The following is a 23277-nucleotide window of genomic DNA, read 5'->3' as shown; positions in this document are numbered from 1 at the left end:
GGGAAAAGCTCTAAGCCACTTTCAGTTAATACTCTACAGTATTTGAGCTTTACAAGAAGTAGAGAGTGAAAAGTAAAAAGTGTTTCGCAGATTTAGTCTCTCAGACAAAATATAGGCGGGGGGAGCTTGTCGGAGCCGTATGTGTGTATGTGAGATCCACCACAGTCTGAGGGCTGAAAAAAAAGCCCCTCAACGCCTCTGCATTTCCAGGTAATAGAACAAAACTGATAAAACAACAAAATAAATGAGCTGCTTTGATTTTCATAATCCTCCTAAAAAACACAAGAACTGATCAGCAAGAAATTATCTTACCATTTTTTATTGAGTTAATTTTGACATTGTAAACTATAGTTTGAGTTGAGTTTGTCAAATAATTTCATAAAAATAGTATAAGTAAAAATATCAGGTCTCTATAAAGGAAATAACATGTATACCAACATTGTTATGGAACACTTAACTCATTATTTTCTAGGAGATAAAAAAAAAGAAAGACAAACCACAACCACCTTCGCCCACTTCTGTGATCAAACCTACGCCCTTGTGTGAAAGCTAGGAAAACACCTCTGATAATTGTGCTGACTTACTGTATGTTCAACCTTATTTAACCCAACTTTACAGAAGTGAAGCTATAAGGTTAATTAAAGTGCATTACTTACATTTGATTCAAACCATATTTATCTGGATACAGGTGTGATATCCTTGTCGTACATTATCACTGTCTCACTGAATTAACCCTCTTTGTGGGCAAATCAGACGGAGTGCACACATCTGACCATCAGATAGAGGTTCATTGAAAAGATGAATGTAACCTACCACAATGTAAACACAATGACAACTCAATGTACTGAAGTATAATCAGTCTAAAACACAGTGTCTTAGGTGTGCAAAAATACAGCAGCCTGAGATATAAGACCCAATAATTTAAAATGAAAAGAAATATATTGATTGGGAATATGTACTTCAGCTGAAGTGAATGTTAACAAATCAAATATTATTAAATACGGTTTAATCTAAGAAGTAGGTTTATATCACCATCTAAATAGACCTTATCATTATTATCTATTATAGATGTGTTAGCTGCACACTGCTCAAACCCTCAAATATCATGAGTCTCTACTGTTACAGTAGTTAAAATATATAATAGAAGTTAATGTACTTCTTGGGCCTTAGTGCACATTATTGCATCATTCATTTTTGTGTCCTGTTTGTGTAATGCAGCACTAACTAGAGAGATAGTGTCATATACTGTATTCAAACTATGAGGTAGCCACTATGTAGTTTTAATCTCCATCTAAACAGACTTTTATCATTGTATTATATATTATAGCATTTGTGCTAGCTGTTAGCAGACTGCATAAACCCTTCCAACATCATGGGCATTGTGTTTAAAATGTATTATAGAAGTAATTTCACATATTATTGCATATTTGTATTGTTTGTTTTCCTGTTAGTTTAAAGCATAACCAGAGGGAAAGTGTGTACCATATTGTTTTTAATATACTGTATGAGGTAGCCAATATGCAGTAGATTTATATCTCCATGTACTTTTATCAATATTATATACTGTGTTAGCTATCACTACCACTACAGTGTCTACATTGTGCCCTTCTTATGTCTTATGTACCAGTGGTATAGTCCACGTTAATGCATCCTTGCATTTAGAAGTGTCCTTGTTATGGAGAGCATGGTTGAGCAGAGGGATCGTGAAGTGACAGAGCAGCTGAACTTTCTCATCTGTGGAGCAGCGGAGCAGCAGAGGAGCAGAGCAACAGAGGAGCAGCGGAGCAGCAGAGGAGCAGCAGCCATGACGATGCCTACGGCAGCAGGCGGAGTCTGGTGTGGAGCCTGTGTCTGAGTTCTGCTGCTGCTGTCCTGTCATCGGCCTGGGTGTGGTTTTACAGTCTGTGGTACCGTTAGCAGGAAATCCAGCTCCGGTCCATTCCACTGTAAAGCGAAACAAAGGAGGACAAATCACGACATTTGTACGGTTGAAGCCAGCTCCTCTTCTTCCTCCTCTTCTTCTTCTTCTGCTCCTGCTCTAAAAGTAGCGCTGGGTAGTTTCCTGGAGACGGAAGACGTTTGTTTGGCGCCGTTGTTCTGATGGGAAAAAGTTTTCTGCGGCTCTCGCTGACTCCTCGTCTCTTTTAACAAAGTCGAATCATTTTTTTCAACGTGAAACGGACGTGAAAGGAAGGAAAGATGCCGAAAACGGTAAGAATGAAACGACCTTATTGTCACGAATCCCCGTTTAAACAATGTGTCCCTGCCTCTGTTATCCCCTAACAGCTTCGGGACTGAATGTTTCCATTGATACGCAACATTAACTTAACATTAACGGAACATTAAAGCGGATTCTTGGTTCATTTGACGCTATTTTTTTAAAATCCAAACTCACGCTGGGGTACTTTCCGTTAGTTGTGTGCGCGTGCGCCCTCCCGCCCGCTCCATTAAAAATTAGCGCCTTTAAATGAGAGCATTGATTCAGACTGAAAACTGTGAATCATGACTGAGCCCGTGTCCGCAGCTCGACTCCCTGAAGTCACACTTCATCCTCTCGGCTCAGGCTGTGGGGCCTAGGGTAGCCTCGGAGCTAGTTCCGCCGAGGCCTGCCTCCCCTCACCGGGCAGGGATGTGAGGTGTCAGCCGGGACGGGACCGAGCTCCGTGCTGCTCGTGTCTGGAGCTAACGGAGTCAGATTTAACACAGGGAGGTGACGCTTTTAGAGCCATTATCTCATGGTGTGTGTGATAAGAGAGGAGGACAGGGCTGGGTCAGTCCTGAAGAAGAAGCAGCTCAGGGGGATGCGTGCTGCTGGGTGGGCTCTGAACAAAGAGAAGAGGGCTCCACCACCACACACTGATTCACTCTCCTTTTAATGAAAGGCTCAGATTGCAGCTCAGGCCTTCATGGGGGCCAAACAAGAAGTGAAAGTGGTTTCCAACCCCATCTCTCCTCTGTTTGGCCCTGCTGAGGGTGTGTGTCTGTGTGTGAGTGTGTCTCTCTGTGTGTGTGTGTGTGTGTGTGTGTGAGAGAGTGTGTGTCTGTGTCTGTGTGGGCCTTTGAATCAGCACCATGCTTCTTGAATTGAGAAGATAATACAGGAGCTGTTGAATCTGTGTGTGGTCACTTTCATTTCTACAGCAGGGTTGAAATAAAGGGCAGTATAGCAAATGCATTTTTTCTGTGTACTTTATCTAGTGGGTCACTGATTGTCACCCAGTGTCTTATCTTCGGGTTTTATTTATTTTTATATTTGTCTCATTTATTTGAACAGTGGATGCATAATTGTGTCATTTTAGGGCTCAGATTTCACTCATGTGTTCCATAGTCTATGATGTACTTTGAGTGTAATTTCCTCTTTTCTAAACTTTCTATTTTACAGAAATAGAAATGAATGAGTGAGTGTGAATGTGATCCTCACCTAAAGCCATTTACACAGATAGAAAGTAATTCACCAAATCAATGTTTACCATGTCTGATTTCCATTCAGGGTATATGCTTTTCTCTATAAAAAATACATTGTTGACTTTACATATCATGACAATGGACTTGTGAACTCCTACACATAAAGAATAACATGTACTAAGGGTTGTATCTGTTCTCTTCCTGCAGTATTGTTTCTACGAGTACTGTACTTCCTCCACATTTTTTCGAGCTGACAGCTAGAAATATGATATAGCATCCTGGCATTTAAAGTCTTTAGTGCCCTTGTCTTCCCAGAGGAATTCCTCTAATCACGTCAGCATTTCAATATATTTTATCATGACTTTTTGTTTTAAAGGGATTTGCTGAGTAGTAAAAGCTACAGATTATTAAGTAGTTATTTGCAACAAATTGGCAATGTTTTGAGTTTCATTTCAGTTTTTGCAAGTCAAGAAAAACGATTGCATCCAAATTACATTTTAAACAACAATGCCTTATTGATCAGAATTATAGTAGGTTGATATCCTATTTCTATGAAAGGGACTTTTAAGAGTTATTGCTGTCACACATGAACTTTATTGTTATTTCTTACACTGCAAGCGTTGCAATGATCTGCAATGATCTTGACATATTTTTAGTACTCCACTTAGTGTCGGCCTTTGTGCCAAATCTCTGGAGAGTGCAGCTGAGACACTGTTTGCCTCGACAACACCAGGGTAGCAACCTACAATACTGAATGTGCAGCAGCTACTGCAGTAACAGCTCGGTGGAAGCTGTTTGGCAGTCACAATCAGTTCATGAGCACAGGTACATTGCAGCGTCAGTGCAGCTCTGTTGCAGATATCTCAGCCTACACATAATGAAGAGTAAGAAAAGGGGAAACTAGAATAGATGAATGACGACAGGGAAGGATTGTGGGACATGTTGGACAGAAAGCTTTATATTTACTAATATGTAACCTGATATATAAACTAGAGAGCGATTTGAGGAGAAACAATATTTTCTTACTTTTCTGCAAATGCAGCAAAGCCAAAAGCACATTAGACTATATTAAGTTACAGAGTTATTGCTTTCTGAGATCATTGCACCTGGTGGATGTGTTATTGCAACACTGAGTGGTTTTGTTTGAACTTGCATTTGAAAGAAGGAAGCTCGATACTGATTCAGCAAATACTCAAAGTTCGGTTCCCAGTTTGATCCCAGTACATCCACAACAAGCTGTCACAGAGAATAAAAAGGGAGGTTGGGGCATAAAATAGTTTTTTTCCATTAACTGTTTTCATTTCCTGTTTTTTTCAAACATAGATTATTTATTCAGAGTTTTGAGTTAAATACAAAATAATTAAATGTTTCACAAAAGCAGTAATTATTGAGAAACTCTGCCTTGGCTGGACTCCCCTTGGCAGAGCCTCGGTTTCCCAAGGAAGTCATGTTGTGACTCAAGGTTTCTGCACTTACATCAGTTCCTTTCTGGTAATTTCCTCGCCTGCAGCCTTATATGGACTTTCACATTACAGTCGAGTGTGCTCTCCTCCCTACCAGCGTGTTCGTCAGAAGCCAGCCTCCCCCTTAGACTGCATTATAGCATTGCTACAAGTTCAGGATTTGCTGTTTATGTGTTTGTCAGCATCTGAAGTCTATATTTACATCGACAAGAAGCTGTATTAGTTTAGATTTAATTTAGGGATGTTACAGATTGTTGCAGTTACAGATTATTAGCTGCTTTTTTTTAAGGGGCAAATTTACATACAATTACTTTTAAATTATTTTAATTTCAATATTGCTCAAGCACAAAAGAAACACAAAATAAAATTATCTTTTGGTTTTATTGCTATTTTCTAGTTCACCAAACTATGTTGCTGAATGGACCTTGATAGTTTGTTCCTATTTTCTTTCTTGTTGAGTAACTGCAGCAGTCGGCCTGTTTTAGAAACCAGTTTTTCTGGTAAATAAAGTTAATCACATTCATACTTTCATACCACAAATACAGAAACAGTGAATTATTATTATTACCAAACAAAACTCAAGCATAACTTACCATTTCAGCTGATGAAGTTTTCTTGTAGCAGGACTCTTTAAACAGTGTGTCTATGGAGAAATGGTAAATGGAAAGAGCCAGAGGTATTTGAGTAGGGGATTAAATGAGTGTGTAGAACTACATAGCAGAGCAGATTAACAGTGTAGAAGGGAGAAGTGGTGCACAAACTACAATCAAGACTTCATGGGTTTTCATGCACGCCGCTAGTTTAATGTTTTCTGTGCTGACTTTGTGAGAAAGTCAAACTTCTGACTGTAAGTACTTTGCTGTTATTGATTGATTCTCATTCGGATTTCCTGTGTATTTTTTTGGTTTCAACTATTTTTAATATAAACCATCTAATAATTAGTTTAATATCCTACTGTTGTAGAAGTTGACCGTTACATATTACAGTGGTATGGCAGATTAATAAACTATGATTGATTGGCTGTAATTATATTATAGTATCAAGTACAACCTTTGAACCAACAAGGTTCAAACTGTGTACTATAAAAGAATAATTTAAGCAAAGCAGTCAAGTGAGCACATTGCAGACAGACCGGCATGTGGTTTGTATCAGTCGATGTCTCGTCTTTCTGTGGTAAACTTTGTTTCCTTCCCTTAATCTCCCGATGATCCTGAGTCCCTCAGCACAGACCACCTATAGATCTGCTGCTGTGTAGTAGTTAATGCGTGCCCCAGTTAATGTGTGTAATGAAGTAAATACCACTGACCTGCTAAAATATGGGCTTAAATCTACTAGAATGAGTAGGAATCAATACTACATACAAAACACAATAGCAAACAGCATTGGAAAATGGAAGAAACATACATTTTGTAATGAAAAGTGAGGCGAACACACTGATGATACGAGTTGAACACACTGATGATACGAGTTGAACACACTGATGATTCGAGTTGTCAGCAGAATGCAGATGATGGTCGAGGATGAAGCAGCAGTGTCTACGACTAGAGGCTGTTTCATTATACTTAGAGGGAGATCTAATGAACTTAAGAGAGCAGTGGTCGTGGGAATCAGCTCTAAAAGATGTGCACTGTCCCCCACTTAGAGAGAAACCACATCCTCCTCTCCATCCCCCCCGTTCCTGTCACCCAGTTTGTTCTCTTCAGCCACCAACATCTGTTTTCAGATGTAAATTAGTGAAGCACTTTTGAATTGTATTGTATTGTATTTTTGCTCTATGCTTAACCTGCCTTTTACCTAGAAATGTAAGTTATATCCTGCTTACATATTTTCTGCTGTCGTACTCCAAAGTCAGTATTCTAGTAGAGGGTAATATACTGCCTGTGCAGGATTAGTATCTTTCTATAAGAATCTCCTTATATTATTTGCTTTGTGCCACATCATAACAAGGCTATCTTGCTGTGCTTCACAAAGGATCTTCACCATCACAATTTCACACTTCAAATTCAGCTTGGCATTACCTAAACTGTTAACTGTATGTAAGTGGCTGGCAGTGACACAGATAGAGGCCAGATTTTTCAAATACTAACTGCAAATTTTTCACATAACCATTCAACGTGAGCCGATTAGATTGTGTGTTTGTCCTCTTTTTGTCTACAGTTTGTCTCTCAGATAAGCTGAGGCAGCGATGGGTTGTCAGCATGGTTGCTGTGGTTACCAGGGTGGATCCATTGTTCAGGACTTGTTGACTTATTTGCTGAACTTGAATGACTATTAGGGACGGCATGACTGGGAAGTATGACTCAGATTTATCAGTTATCATATGTTTAGATAGTCTGGCTGTATTTGTTGCAGTGAAGATGGTTGCTGTGCTCAGTTGACCACTCATAAAGAGGTTTGCCCTTATATTGTTACACTGGACATCTTTGGGGTGCAGGTTTGGTAATATATAATTAACCAGGATTATTTTTCTCTGTACTGGGGGCCATTCTTAACAACTTAGTCGTATCTCTTTTGTTGTCTTGGCTTTAGTTGGAGGGATTGTGGCTTTGAGCTGACATAAAACTAGTGTGGCAGTTTAAGGGTGGTGACCTTACACTGTATATAAAGATGAACAACCCAAAGGTGAAGCAGAATCATGGACCAAACTAAAATGTCAAAGTAATTTAAAGTTAAAGGCAAAGATGGTTACTGTAATTACAATGATGTATATTCAAGTATTCATTTTGTTTATTTTTTATTAGTTATTTGATGCTATAAAAACAGGGCGAAACTATTGATGGACAGCTGAGACTGATATGCGATTGGTCAGGCGTTGGTATCGATGGGACCATGATACCACAGCTCCACACTAGGATCACTACTCTACAGATTTAGCTCGAAATGATATCAAAAGCACAAAATGGCAGCACACCAATATTTTAGCTTAATTTGTTCATCTTCATGTCCATGATGGTGACTGATGGAATGCTGCAATGTGTAGTGTTCCCGGCAAATGTGTTTTACTATTAATCTCCCTGTCAAATTGTCTCTGTAACTTAAAGTATATGGTGTGCGATTGTTTTTTAAATTGAATCTCAGTAGATAAAAATAGTATAATAGTATCCTAACCATACTTACATCACAGTTTCAGAGCTGTTCTGCAACAAAAAATAAAAAAATCACCTCCCTAGTAGTTTCCCCTCCTCTTCCAGAGTTGTTTGTAAGGGTTCACTCTTGGGTTGACCTCTCCATCATAGAAGTAAATAACCATATAATTATAAAACAAACTTCTCCACTCCCTTCAAACGATAGTCAGTACTTATAATTTTCTGTCTTGATGGGTTGATTCGGTCATGCAGCTCTCATGTTTTCTGTTTTAGCCTTCTTCCATTGGCCAATCAAATTAACTGAATTAACTTCTTACTGTGCAGATTTGTGAATTAAAGTGAGTTTTAGCCATACTAAAACACAAACTAAAATGCTGAACATGGTATATGTTGTCTCATACCGCTGCTAGCATGAGTTTTTATAGCCAATCATGTATTTAAGTCTGGTTTTGTACAATTATCTTGTGAAAACTATGTAAATATGATTTGATTAATAGGTATATTTTAAATAACATGTTACCTATTAAAGCATATCATTTTTATATTTCGTATAATTTAATATCAGTAATTAGGTTTTATTTGTGCTGTTTGTTTTGTGGTAGAGGACTTAACAAATATCAATTGTATTGTGGGAGAAAATCACATCATGTTTCATTAAATGAAGTGAATCAGCCAAGAAGAGATGAGTTAGTTTGATAAATCAAAGACCAGTTAGATCATCGCATCTAAGGATAAAGTAATAGTAAGGATAAAGCAAATGTTAAAAATATCATGAAGTCTCAGTCAGGGAAACACAGTGTTCTCAAAGAAAGCTCTGTACTCCATAAATCATTAAACAAACCAATTACTTATCATCAAGTACATTTATTATAAATACTGTTTTTATATGCCAATACTAACAGTATATAGCTTGTTGAAACTTGAGAAACTTTTTTTGTTGAGAATAGTTTTGGTGTGATTAAAAAAAACAGTGGAGAACAAGTCATGGAAACAGACACGTGGGTCTGAGAGGGGTGTTACTGAGCATGTTCTAATAATAGTGGGTTGTGTTTTTTAAATTCTCGCCATGAGAGACACACCCTAACCAGACAGAACATTGCAGTTCCTTTTTCATGCGAGGTTGGCCTCTCAGACTCAGGAAATGAAAGTGCTTACACCTAAGCAGGGTAGTCACAAGCTGAACGCCTATCTGCATTCATGAAAAAATGTTCATCTAAGGCCGTGTAAATATTTGTTTGTTTGTGTAGATGATTCTAGACATATGTAATGTTCAGTGTGGGCCCAGATTTTAGGTTTCACTCCAGCTTAAACTGTAGGTGATGACAGGAAGTGACAGTGGGGCAAGTGTCCTGAGCAGTAAATGGGGTCCTGCTGACATGAATGGTAAAGAACGCAACTCTAATCAGCCAGTAACTAGGAGATAATGCATGCCATTGTTGTTGAGGGCAGGCGTGGGCCTCAGCCTGCGCAGTTATTTCCCAATAGATGTGCATGCTGCCGTTCTCCACATCTCTAAGAGGACAGAGAAAATGAGAATTGCCTACATAGTCTGTTTAGTCAATTTATTCTTCTTATTGAGGGGAATGCTGGTAATCAATAAATGTTTTCAACTTGTGACATATAGTTTGGCAATCCACAATAATAAAAAGGTATCTCACTGCATATAGGAGCATGTTAACTGCAGAGGCAGCAAACCTACTTCACAGCGTGTCCTTAGCTTAGCATTAAGCTGACAGGTTGCATGATACATGGCAGGAAGTGCAGACTCAAGAGAGCTCAGTGTTCAGTAGCAGCAACAGCAGCAGTGGTGCCTCACAAGGCCCAGCCACCAGAGGATGTGGTCACTTCCTGTAGATGTAGTTCTATACTGAGACAGAGCCACACTGACACATTTATCAGACACTGTGTGGAGCCAAGACATGTGATCCCTTTGTAGATATAATATAAAATAATCTTGATATGATTATTGATTTATTGGACTGTGAAGTTAACTTGTGTATTGAGGGTTGCTCTTTGATTTATTTAGCTGAATTTAAAGTCAAAATAGATGCGTCTTTATTGTTGGATTAAAACTGTGGAACAAAGCCAATGTAAACTTAAAAATTTCTAATTAGGTGTTGGTTTTTGAAATATTGTTTGACTTTACTTTTGGGCTATGGAGGGTAGCTTAATTTGATAAGAATATAGACAGGCATGTACAGTATTTGCTTCTACCTGAGCCTTTTCAGTCAATTTAGACTTTGTTTACATTATATTATTTATACTTGTTCAATGTGTGATGATGACTAAATTTAAAATCAATCAATCAAAAATCAAACCATGTTTATAGAAAGTTAAGTGGTAATGTGAACTTGACTCCAGATGCCTTTCTTTTGCCAGAGGTATTCCCTGGAAAATCTGTGAAAATGTAAAACGCCCTTTATTGCAATCGTAAAGAAAGTTAAAGAAAAATTCCTCTATTCATCCCCTGATCCAGATCCTCACCAAAATTTAATGGGATTTCCTAGACCCTTTGATGACATAGTTTTTGTTTAATCCTGCTGACTCAGAAAGAGAAACACATATAAACATAACTTTCATGTGTGAGGTATTAAACTCTTGATCATGGTGGGAGTAATAATGAAGAATTTGATGGCTGATGTTAACACAGAGATGTGATATTTGTACAGTATTTACTTTCAGTGACCAGAAGAACAAGATTTATCTTGAAAAATGGCTCATTCTTATACTTTGCTCTCCTCTTCAGATTAGTGTAAGAGTCACCACGATGGATGCTGAGCTGGAGTTCGCCATTCAGCCCAATACAACAGGAAAACAGCTCTTTGACCAGGTATAGAAACTTCCAACTAATGATGTGACCAGAATTATATGATGTCCTGCCAATGACAGTAACAAACCTTTGAATCAAACTTGATTTGGAAGCTGAAATTCTGAATATTCAGATTTTAAAATGTTTGTTTGTTTTTTCTGTGTAATACTGTCAAAAACCCAGCACTTATTTTTAAATTATACTTTAAGATATGCAGTTATGTGTAGATTTATTTTCTAATTATATTATTATTATTATAATTATTTATATTTGTTTTTTTTTTCCATTTTTGTGAGGAGTGGAGGATACTAATGATCTGGAGTGAAGAAACAGTAATAGTCTGCTCATAAAAGTAATACATTATTATTAATGATTCTGCTTTTATGTTTGAAGGTGGTAAAGACCATTGGGCTGCGAGAGGTTTGGTACTTTGGACTCCAATACCAGGATACAAAGGGTTTTTCTACATGGCTCAAGCTCAATAAGAAGGTAACTCGTCAATATTTACGAATATTTTACTTTACACCCTTTGCTCATCTTTGTCAAGATTTAACTATTCTGTGTAACTCAGGTCTATTTCCAGAAATGTAACCTCTCATCTGTGTCACGTTTTATTTTAGGTGACAGCCCAGGATGTGAGGAAGGAAAGCCCGCTGCTGTTTAAGTTCCGTGCCAAATTCTTCCCTGAGGATGTTACAGAGGAGTTAATCCAGGATGCCACGCAGCGGCTGTTCTTCCTGCAGGTGAAAGAGGGAATCTTAAATGACGACATCTACTGTCCTCCAGAGACGGCTGTCCTGCTGGCCTCCTACGCAGTCCAGGCCAAGTATGCCGACTACAATAAGGAAGTCCACGTACCGGGCTACCTGTCGAGTGAACAGCTGCTCCCTCAGAGGTAACACAGGTTTCATCATCACGATCCTCACATCAGTCTGACACACCTGTGTGTGTGTGTGTGTGTGTGTGTGTGTGTGTGAGTGTGTGAGAGAGACGTGTTCCTCTTCTGCATGACTCCTGACACTCGGATGTCTTATGTTCTCAGAGTCCTGGACCAGCACAAACTCAACAAGGAGCAGTGGGAGGAGAGGATCCAAGTGTGGCACGAGGAGCACAAGAGCATGATGAGGTAATCAAGGGCACACATGTTCACACACACTCACAAACACGCACACATATACAGGGAAGAAACATCTTTGCCCCCTTGCTCTGTTATTGCCATAACAAGAAGATCTTTCACACTTTTGCTATAATGTACATTTGGGAGACTATTGTTACCTGATATTGTCTAGGGTGTGTGCCAGAGTTTCTCTTTAGTATTGCATTTGGCCTTTGGAGCTTTATACAAACACCAGGTCACAATCTCTCCCTACAACCTTGAAAATGTGTGTCTTGTTCTTTCCTCTTCATTGTCACGCTCTTGTCAAGGCCTATTTTTGGCTTCGTCGCTGTACATTTCACACATCCCTGCCACCTGGAGCTCAGTGTTGTCTGATTATTTGTATTCGTGTCCGGGGTAAAATATGCATCTTATTTGTCCACAGAGAGGAATCCATGATGGAGTATCTGAAGATCGCTCAAGACCTTGAGATGTATGGAGTCAACTACTTCAACATCAAGAATAAGAAAGGAACAGAGCTGTGGTTGGGAGTTGATGCACTAGGACTCAACATTTATGAACAGAATGACAAGTAAGTACATTATTGGTGTACAATATGATCACAAATTCTTGTCCAGAGTAATGCAGCTGACCCTGACTTTTTACTTTCACACTATCTTCAACAGGATGACACCCAAAATTGGATTTCCCTGGAGTGAAATACGGAACATTTCCTTCAATGACAAGAAGTTTGTCATTAAACCAATTGACAAAAAAGCGCCTGTATGTTAACCCTCAATAACATAACAGCTTACTACAACTAAATACTCAATACAAGTCTGTGTATGAGTTGTGATAAAAACCTGTCATGTTGCTTTTTCAGGACTTTGTATTCTATGCTCCAAGACTGCGCATCAACAAGCGCATTCTGGCTCTGTGCATGGGCAACCACGAGCTGTATATGCGCCGCCGCAAACCCGACACCATTGAAGTGCAGCAGATGAAGGCTCAGGCTCGGGAGGAGAAGAATCACAAGAAGATGGAAAGGTAAGAGTCACAAGCTTTCGTCAGAATAAAGTGCAGACATTTAACTCATGGATTTGATCACACTGTGTGACTTTTAGTGTTATAGATCATTTAGTATATTCAAGAAAAATATGTACAAGAAGAGGCTCAGTTTAGTTTTTTGCCACAAGAACAAAAGGCTGTTGATTCTAACACTGAAACGCTGCCTTGTGTGTGATCATTTTTTGAGACTCTTCCATAGGGATGTGTAAACTAGTGTATTTTTAAATACCCTGTGTATAAAATTGTGATTAATGTGTGTTCTACTTTCCAGAGGACTCCTGATTGCTGTATAGTACATCTTGTGTTTTGTTTGCTCTCTGTCCATCAGAGCTCTGCTGGAGAATGAGAAGAGGAAGCGAGAAGTTGCTGAGAAGGAAAAGGAAAAGATTGAGAAGGAAAAGGAGGAATTAATGGAGAGATTAAAGCAGATTGAGGAGCAGACAAAAAAAGCCCAGCAAGGTGGGTGACTTGTCTGTATTCAAGAGAAATCTGTTGTCGTGCAGTAATGAATGGTGGCCATGTTTCTCTCACCTGACACTTACCTGTTGTGCCTCTGTGTGTGTGAATGTGTGTGCACAGAGCTGGAGGAACAAACACACAAGGCTTTGGAGTTGGAGCTTGAGAGGAAGCGAGCACAGGAGGAGGCTGAACGCCTGGAGAGTGAGCTGATGGGTGCTGAGGACGCCAAGATGGCACTGATGCAGCAGTCAGAGAACCAGATGAAAAACCAAGAACACCTGGTCAGTTATTGCAAACAATTTGTCTTATCACACATGTTAAAGCTAAACATCCAGATGTACGAATGTGATGGCTGAAATATTGTGTGTTCTCGTGCTTGAGATATCAATACAATGTCCTTGTTTCAGGCCACAGAGTTGGCTGAGCTGACTTCAAAGATCTCTCTCCTTGAGGACGCCAAAAAGAAGAAGGAAGATGAGGCGGCACAGTGGCAACACAAGGTGCGGTTTGAGATACTACAACTTCAGTATAATTCAGGGGTCATCAGATGTTTATTGTATTTGTAGATTTTTTAAATGAAAGTACTGAAGAGCATAATGTGTTCACTTGATTGTCATAGATAAAAAGTTTAATCACAAAATCACGTTGAAGTCTTTTTACATGTGAAAATATGAATATTTCATGTTATTGAAACACAAAACCTTCAAGATTAAATACACAGAAACACATTTTAATATAAATTTATATCATCATTTTACTACAATTAGTAAAATAGATGAATGATTTGATGAATAACAAATGAAATGGCATCTGTCTGACATTGTGCTGGTGATCACTCAGCCCCTCCCTTGTGACACAGCGAGGACACACATTCCTGGTGTCCTGTTGTTGTGTTGTGTGTGTGGTTCTTTTGGGGGGGGGCAGGGTTGAAAGCTCCCAGCTCGCCTCATGTCTTTTTTGGTAAAAAGCGTGTGTGCCAGCCCAGCCCCTCCATGTTTTTTGGCCAGTGTGTGACTCACACTGTTTGTGGTGCTGACAGTTCTCTTTGTTTGGAGGAAATCCTGTTGAACTCTTTTGCCCCATTATGATGTCCTGGCTCATAAAGGACTGGTGTGCTAAGTGGTGGTTTCCACGCTGGTAAAAGTTCCGTTGAAGTTCCATTCTCTTTTTAATTGGCTGTTTTTCCACCAAGCACAAACACTGAGATTTATACATACGTACCTGTATCCATTTCAATCATTACAAGTTGACAATAAAATAAGAAATATTATAGAAAACAAAACAGGCAAACATGGCATTAAGAAAAAACGCTGATATAGTGAGTCCAATTGGAGTGTCAGTCAATCTTTGGATTTCTCAGTCCTTTCTTAGTCAGAATGTTACACTCAATAATAATTTTTAATGTCATTTCAACACTTTACTATTGCAAATGATTTCCAAACTTCTTTTTATAACGAAAACACACACAAAACATCCAGACCTCTTAGGAATAATCCAAAGCTGCCAGTCCACAGCACTATGAAAACAAATAGAAAAAAACAGGATAAGGAAAAGGAGAGTTGTATTTATTCATTACAGCACTTGAAACCAATTCTGTGGACGCCAATGATTGATGTCTGAGCATCTGCTTCTCTGTACTTGTTCTCATCCATTTGCATTAGTGATGACTGTTTTCTATTCACTGAATCTCTGTTCACATAACACATATGACCACCTCGTTATTCTGTGTTCCCTCAGGCCACCGAGGTGCAGGAGGACCTGGAGAAGACCAAAGAAGAGCTTAAACACAAAGTGATGGCCACTCACGTTCAGGAGCCCCTCAACGCAGAAAACGAGCACGACGAGAATGACGAGAGCAGCGCAGAGGCCAGCGCCGAGTTCACATCTGCTGCCACGTACAAGGACCGCAGTGAAGAGGAGCGCATGACCGAAGCTGAGAAGAACGAACGTCTGCAGAAACATCTACTCGTAAGTTGCTCATTTCTTGTATGTATGCGTAATTTAAAAAATGCAAAGACTGCATGATGACAGTTTATAGCTATCAATCACTAAAATAACATTGTTTTAACACGGCGATGACTGTATTTTAGGCTTTAAGCTCAGAGTTGGCCAACGCTCGGGATGAGACCAAGAAAACGGTGAATGACATCATCCACGCAGAGAACATGCGAGCTGGACGAGACAAGTACAAGACCCTCAGACAGATCCGGTCAGGAAACACCAAACAGCGCATTGACGAGTTCGAATGCATGTGATGTGACGTACGCATTCGCCAATGCAAAAGCCCATACAGCTGGGCCTTTCTGCCTGGACTGCAGTCCTGCCTCACTCAAGCTGTTTTTTTTCTCTGTGCGCAAATAAATCAGATCCATAACATGACGTGGCTGCACAAGCATAGCACAACGTACAAACAAGGATCTGGAAAATTCCATTTGTTATCGTTCCTAACTTTGAATTTAGGCAAGTCACTGGTTGAAAAGGGACATACTGTATTTTATAGTGCATTCCTCACAAAGGGGTTTATGTAGCATTTATAGTAATGGGCTCACACCTCATTCCATGACACATTGAGTTAGCAGTTTTGATTTCTTTATATACTTCTGTCACATTTTTCTATCGTGATTTCAAAGACTCAGAGCAATCCAAAATTTCAGTGTAAAAGCTTTGCCTAGAAACTTTTTTTCTGCTGAACACATGTAAGCTGAATTTTTCAGACAATGATAATTATCCCACAACTCATAGTTTTACACACATATCAAATGCACTGTAGAGTTCATAAGCAAAAATATATGGAATGACTGAAGTCTTTGGTTGAAGGATTCATAATGCAGTATTATATTTTGTAAAATTACAATTGATTTACTTTTATTTGACTCTATTCAGAATCTTCCAGCTGTTACAAACATCACAGTATTTACACCTGAATGTGAAATCAAAGACAAATGTCTGTTCTTATGTTTCTTAACACCTTCAACTCAGTTTGCAACTGTAAAGCATCAGTGTAAAATTCACTGAAGTAAATTGTTGAAGAAAATCCTAAAAATTAAATCCACAATTTAACTTTCGCATGCAAAATTAAAAACAAATTTCATTTCTGTTACAGATGCAAATATCTAATGCAAAATGTTTTTTGTAAAGAATTAGATTTTTTTATCCTACTTACTCTGAGGAACAGATTTTAAATTGTTGTCATCAGATCAATGCAACATTCAGTTAAAAAGGTTTGAAGTTGATTTTAACTTTACCATAGATGTGTGACTCTTATTTTACATTTTAGGATCTGCTCATTAGTGAAACGTTTGTTTGATAAAGAAACACATTTTAATCTTTTGCATTGATGCAACCAGCACCACAGAAGGAATTACACTGTAACACCAGTTGTTAAGTTGGGTTTTGTGAATGAGCAAATGCCAAGAAAGTTTTAAAAGTTGGAGTTCAGTTTTAAATGCTCAACTATGTTTTTTTTCTCAAAATCTTCCAAGAATTTGATACATAAAATAAAAAATAACTTCATTTAACATGCACTGGAAAACTTTAGAAAACTGCTATCCTTTAAGGGCACTATTTCCAATGCATGCATTATTGATTATTGGTATACTGTGTGTATTTAATTGCATTTGTGTATTTTGTAATTGGGATTTTTCAGATATGATAAAGGTGCAAAAAAGGACTCCTCTGAGGATATTTTTGTATGATCAGAGTCTTGAAGTATTTCAGTCAGAGGTGAAAGTTTTTGATTCAAAATGAAAAGCATTTTGAAAATAGTATTTTATTATTAGGTCAATGAACAGCCCAGTGCTGCGGCTGGAAGCTGATGGAACAAGTCTGTGACATGACTCGTGAAATGCCTGATGCCACAGGAATTCCTGTTTCTGGTATATTGATTGAAAGGTAATATAATGTACCAAAATACCATTTTGCATGAAAACTGAACATTTCTTTGTGCCATTCATTTTTGGCATTCAGCCACGTAAATAATTTAGCTTGTTCATAGATTTTTTGAATTTAGTGTTTGAGATTTATTTACACTATTTTGCAAAGGTCAAAGTATTTTAGTGATAAATAATTTGAATGTCTGTTATTGAATCAACATCTGTCATTTGTACCAGGATGCATTTTTGATATCCAGTGTCTTTGCGTGTAATTATGTGCAGTAGTTCATGTATCAGCCATGAAATGTAAACATGTAGTTGTTGCTGTTATGGGACACCTCTGTCTCTGTGTGTGTCTCTGCTTTCGACAATAAGTTTCTATGATGCTGCACTGAATGATTTACCGTGTGTCCTAAGCCTTCCTCTAACAGTCTCAGAGTGTCATTTGGACTCCAGTCACCACGAGTGGAAAAGAAATGTAATAAAACATGCTACTCAATATCTTGAATCAAAAAACGGACTGAAACATAATGAATACAGTAAATTGACAGACAGTGCCTTGCCCAGGTTATTCATCAGATCTTGCTGCTTAATAGTCTTTCTTTCATAAAAGAATAAAAGTCAGATTAAACTGATTACTCTTTCTCCTGTATTTTATTACGATGTCTGCATTATGTGAAACATGAAAACATTTCATCAGAAATGATTCTGCTTTTGTCCATGTGTTTTACAAGCTTCAGTCCAATTTACTATGATTCATTTTACAGTTGTAGTTAGTGTCGCAATGAGCCACTAGGTGGCGGTGTACCCTCAGTCTACAATGAGGATGACATGGCAACATGGACTGTATGTGTATATACATAATTGTAGGAGTTCTCACAATTGTACATTTGCTTGTACAATGATTATCATATAGAGGTCTCACAATATTTACGTAAAAGAATAGTCTTGTGAACATATATAGTTTAGAATATAGGACAATATGGTTAATACATGTGAATATGTAAATTTGTGTTATATATATATTTATGACAAAAAGAAAAAGGTAGTTTATGGTGCATGCACATATCGCAACACATACTATGTAGAGCATATCATACATGTTGCATATTAATACATTTGCATGTTTAAAAACAGACAAAACTGAGTTTACCAAAGCAAACATTATAATTTAGTAACATTAAACATCCAAAATTACCCAAAATTTTAAAAATCTACTCCTGATGTCTCTACAAATGTTTAAAATGATGATCTTATTTACTTTGTTTGCTTTTTTTTTCCTTTGGAAAAAGACTCTTGAATGGCAGATTTTGTCTTTTTTGAGATGCTCCCACTTGGAGAATTCAGGTTTAGACTCCAAAAGTCAAAAAGTGGTAAATAATAAACCCAGTGACTGACAGCTGAGGAAACAAGAAACTCTCTGATCTGCAGTTTAAACCTGTGAATGTGAGCGCAGAGTGCAGACAGCTCCTGCCTCTTCAGTATATGAGCAAAATCCTCAATTCAACATCTTCTCATAGAGTCGTGTCATTAGTACGTTTAAACAACTGCAGATAATTTCTCTCAGGATGTGAGCAGCACTTCCTTCTTTGTAGTGGCTGAATATTTCAGGTGACGGTAGTTTGAGGTAGTTATTGTACAAGTACTTGATGGAAATCAACCATTTCTTTCTCAACACCAAAGGGAGGTGATGTTTTTTCATCTCCTACTTCCTCAAAAGTGTGTGGTATTACTGGCCTAACAGGGGTGTTGAAATGATTCACACTCTGAGCTGCTGCTTCGAGATAAGCTACCACGAAACTGACAACTCACACTAAATACATGTAGAATTGCTCTGTGAATAGCTGCCATTCGTCTTCATGTTGTCAGATATGCACCTAAATCCCAATTATATCCTCTATTCTGAAACCTTCATATCATTTGTCAACTATTTTGTTCAGTACTGTTCACTGGTACAACCTGGGAACGAGCACAAACATGTCATATTCCGCTCTTCAGTGCCTTTCTATATGATCATGTACATGTTAAAAGAAGAGTTGAACATTTTGATAAATGCATCCTTCTTTCTGCAAGTTAAATATGTCAGTGACTTTAGAATTGCCTCTGCCAAAGCAACACACTCCTATGAAAGCCCATTTTGATTGTGTTTTTTTTAATTGGATCTGCACCAAATTGCTCGCACTGGACATCAGCCCCCTAAACAAGACTCCTGTTTTTTTTCATCAACATCCATTAATCATTTCTCTGAGAACAATTTAAAAAAAAACCTTTCGATCTCTAACAATGTTAAAAAGTGAAAATAAATCTGGATCAGCACCAAAATTTACTGGGTTCACGGCCCATGTCCCATCCTTCAGTTAAGTTTGGTAAAAATCCATCCTGAGTTTTTTTGCGTAATCCTGTTGACAAATAAACAAACGAGAAGGGTACTCCTCCACCATACCTCCACCGAAGCCCTACAGTCCCCTTAAGCTCAATTAAGCTGCACCAAATTGCACACACTCATAGAAATCGTCAAGATCCATGAATTATTGCCAGTGAAATGAATGGAAGTGTCAAAAATAACGCCTTATCTTGCAATGTTAAAGAAAGTGAAATGTCCTGGATCTATAACCAAATTTGATAGATTCTTCCCTGACTCATACCACATCCTTCCACCAAGTTTTGTGAGAATCCATCCAGTAAATTTTGCATTTGTAGCTGTAGATGAAAAAGTAACCGTGCTGGTCGAGGTGATTATCAAACCATTTGAAAGAATGATAGTGAACATCCTCTGAAAGGTTGCTCCTCAAACCTCTAGGCTGTTCACCCCCGAGGAACATTCACTTAGCTTTACAGATGCAGATGACATGTACTTTTCTTTTTGCATGTCTACTGCACGAGACATGGGATGTTAGCATTAAGCTCAAGTACAGAGCAGTGTGCATTCCTGTGTCTGCATGTGTCGTGTCATACATTGAGATAACGATGTACAGAGCATGCACACTGAACTCATAGATATTCAAGTTCAGTTTAGGCCTTATGCCCTCTTTGGCCTCCCCCAGCTGTCTGAGCTCATCACAGCCGTCGTGTTCCCTGTTTGAGAGAACACTGATCTGCAGAACACATTCAATTAGGCTGGCGCGCACAGATACACTGTAACAGCTGAGCCTCCCACTCTCCTCTCACACTGCAGTCCACTCTGAACACTTATTATACATTCAGGGTTTATGCTCTACATACAGTACAGCTGTATCTGTACAGGGAAGTCAGGCCAGTGAGTCATGATGCACTGTGACATGAGGAAGTTACTGAGCGGCACGGTGTGTGGAACGTTCTGGTTGTTCGAAATGATGATGTTAAATAAGATGTCAATAAAAATATAACTTGACTGTACGTCCATCCTGAAGTTATGAAATGTTTGCAGGGGTGGACTGGTTATGTCGTCTGACAGGAAGTCGTATGGGCGGACCACCACTCAGCGGTGCAGACCAAACAGTGACGCTCGTCCTTGGAACAGGAACGATGACGGTTAACAGAGCAGGAGGAGACACGGTTTAAAATTGCAGAATAAATTATTATCAGTGTAGAATAAGCAGCCCAAGGCACTCACTCAATCGTTTTATTAATTCTTTGCACTACTTTTTATCATTGCACTACTTGTGCATACACATTAGCTGAGTCATGGTGTATTCATTCCACACTCATCACTCTTTGTATAGTCTATTGTTTCTTTTTTTCGCGATTCTTCATCCAGCATTTTAGAATAAATATTGTCTATTGTTTCTTTTGCTGCTATTCTTAATTTGATGTTCACTGCATGTTGTTTACTATGAGTACATTCAGAGCAAAGCTAAACCAGAGTCAAAGTCCCTGCATGCGCTCACATACTTGGCCAGTAAATCTGATTCTGATGGTATTGGGATGAAATCTTTTATTGCACGACAGAGATGAATTAGTCATCAATTCGTTTCTACTGTACATTACTACTTCCATGACAATTTTCAGTGTCATGAACCTGTACATACAAGCACATAATGCTGAATAGTAAGATAAAAAGAAGCCAAGGAAGTTGAGCCCAACTGACAAATTCATCTCAGCAAACCATTATCTCCAAAGCTGTGAGCCACGAGAGCCTTCAACGGCATTTCACAACCATGACATGTTGACACTTTATTTCCACATATTTCCTGAGAGCTAGCTTTGCACTTATCTTCCTTGTTTTGACTTCCTCTTTGTGCTGCTGAGGCTTAATGGTCAAATGAATTGTCTTGTGCACACAGTGTCATCACAGTGAACTCCAGTGAGGGTAGAGGCTCAGCGCTCGGACCCCTCTGCCTCAGCAGCAACAGGTAACAGACTGGCATCTCATTTCTAAAATGCACAGCCAAGAGATTGTATCTTTGTGTATCACGTCTTGTGATTTGGTTTGTGGTGGCAGCTTTTTGTTCATTTATCCTGCAGAGCCACCGATCAGGCCCCCCACTTAGTGTATTTGACAAGCTGAATTGGACACTCTGTTTCAGTGAGTGTCAGTTTGTCAAATACCCCAAGTGAGGTGTCACTTGTCTACAAGTCAAGGTCATCCCGGGTTTCTGCACAGAGCGAGCAACAACTCCAGAGGACGACCAACACAACTGAGGAACCTGGACACACACAGAGGCAAGAGATGTTTTATAGACAAGGAGCAAAGAGGGCGAAGTGCTAAAGGTAAACAGCTTGATCACTGTATCATCTGTTAATCTAAAATAATCGAATTGGCATAATGGTCACAAAGATCATTTTATTCCTCAAGACTCAAAATATCTGTAATCCATTAATCCATAAAGTCCTCACAGAGATGCTTACACAGTATGTCTATATGTTTATTTACAAAAATGTCTGAGCCCAATGTAAAATATTATGTCCAATTTATTGTTATTTCCAGGTTTCCATCATTTGTAATTGGCTCCACAGGTTAAAATAACTTTATGAAAATGTTGTTCAACCCTCATTGCATCATACACATCGTAACATACACAATAAAATAAAAATGCATGTTTTTGTGTAAAACCAAATCTCTGTACTTAACTGTGATGCTAATACAGTATGTTGGTATGAAAAACCCTGAACCTGATGTTTTTAACACAGTCAACTAATACTGTGCCTCAGTAAAATCTGATGCATATTGTTATTTTCAGATTTCCAAATGGCAGTAGAGGTTAAAATAAGGTTATGAGATTTGAGTTTCATATACAATGTTATGTTGCCTGCGATGTAAACAAGCAAAAATAAAAATGCATGTCTTCACTGTCTTTTTGTGTAAAAGCAAACCCATGTATTGGAAAATATGTCACAATCAGTTTCAACCAAAACAAAAGTGATGATTATCTGTGAGGCCTGCACATCTGTTAACTGTTCAGGTTTTTGCTTTATTCACTATTTTTGATTCTGTTGTTCAGCCTTGATTAAAGTGTCCTGTCTCTCCTGACATCTTTGACCCCACTTCCTCTATATTTAACAGATCAAATGCAGGGAGGAAGAAAACAGCCCAATAAAATATGACCTGTGACCCCCGGAGCCTCGTGTGTATTTATTTGTGTGCGCTGGCTCAATCTGCTGATCTATTTGTGATCCCTCCAGTGTTTATTATATTAATATTCTGTAGACACGCTGCATCCAGAAGCTTTTAATCTACCTGACTCTAAAGTTGGCTTGTATCGCTCTGACTTGCACTTCCTCTTCCTGTGTGGACATTTCTTGTGTTGAATCCACTGACACCAAATAAGGCTTCATTGTCATTTGAGTTTTTAAAGGTTTATTGCCTCATGATGTCCGTGACCATCACTCACATATACTGCCACCATCCATTACTAGGTCCATGTATTCCTGACTGGTTACACATGGTGGAAATCATGCACGCTCCGTCCTGGTTCCAGAAATGAATGTTCTTTTGTTTTACTGCTATGTTTCACATCTGCATTAAATATTTGCAGCCAACTATCACGTGAGTTTCGCTTGTTTGCAACAAACAAAATAATATGTGTGACACTCAATCATG

General features: G+C 38.6%; 1 protein-coding gene and 1 long non-coding RNA gene across 3 annotated transcripts; both read left to right on the top strand.

Moving 5' to 3' along the window:
- Positions 1-1660: 1660 nt before the first annotated feature.
- On the top strand, positions 1661-17893 carry msna (moesin a). Its single transcript, XM_020085892.2, has 13 exons — positions 1661-2211; positions 10701-10784; positions 11157-11252; positions 11384-11658; positions 11806-11889; positions 12305-12451; positions 12546-12642; positions 12743-12906; positions 13256-13386; positions 13507-13667; positions 13794-13886; positions 15124-15354; positions 15477-17893. The coding sequence occupies exons 1-13, from the start codon at positions 2200-2202 to the stop codon at positions 15639-15641; spliced, it is 1740 nt and encodes a 579-aa protein (XP_019941451.1). The 5' UTR covers positions 1661-2199; the 3' UTR covers positions 15642-17893.
- Positions 17894-21478: 3585 nt separating this feature from the next.
- On the top strand, positions 21479-22788 carry LOC138404859 (uncharacterized). 2 transcript variants are annotated; one of them, XR_011238620.1, is made up of 2 exons: positions 21479-21589; positions 21702-22788. It is a non-coding gene; the product is annotated as an uncharacterized lncRNA (long non-coding RNA). The 2 variants fall into 2 exon arrangements; XR_011238621.1 differs by having other exon boundaries at positions 21503-21589; positions 21679-22788.
- The last annotated feature ends 489 nt before the right edge of the window (positions 22789-23277 follow it).

Source organism: Paralichthys olivaceus, chromosome 15 (genome assembly GCF_024713975.1).
Source record: "Paralichthys olivaceus isolate ysfri-2021 chromosome 15, ASM2471397v2, whole genome shotgun sequence".
NCBI classification, from domain to species: Eukaryota; Metazoa; Chordata; class Actinopteri; order Pleuronectiformes; family Paralichthyidae; genus Paralichthys; species Paralichthys olivaceus.
Note: the sequence above shows the minus strand (reverse complement) of the source record. Positions and strands in the feature narration are given on the sequence as shown.

What these genes read in the sequence shown, in the direction of transcription:
- msna (XM_020085892.2), top strand. An exon ending in GACAAAAAAAGCCCAGCAAG is followed by an intron (nt 13,387 to 13,506) that starts GTGGGTGACTTG and finishes GTGTGTGCACAG; the next exon opens with AGCTGGAGGAACAAACACAC. An exon ending in CGGCACAGTGGCAACACAAG is followed by an intron (nt 13,887 to 15,123) that starts GTGCGGTTTGAG and finishes GTGTTCCCTCAG; the next exon opens with GCCACCGAGGTGCAGGAGGA.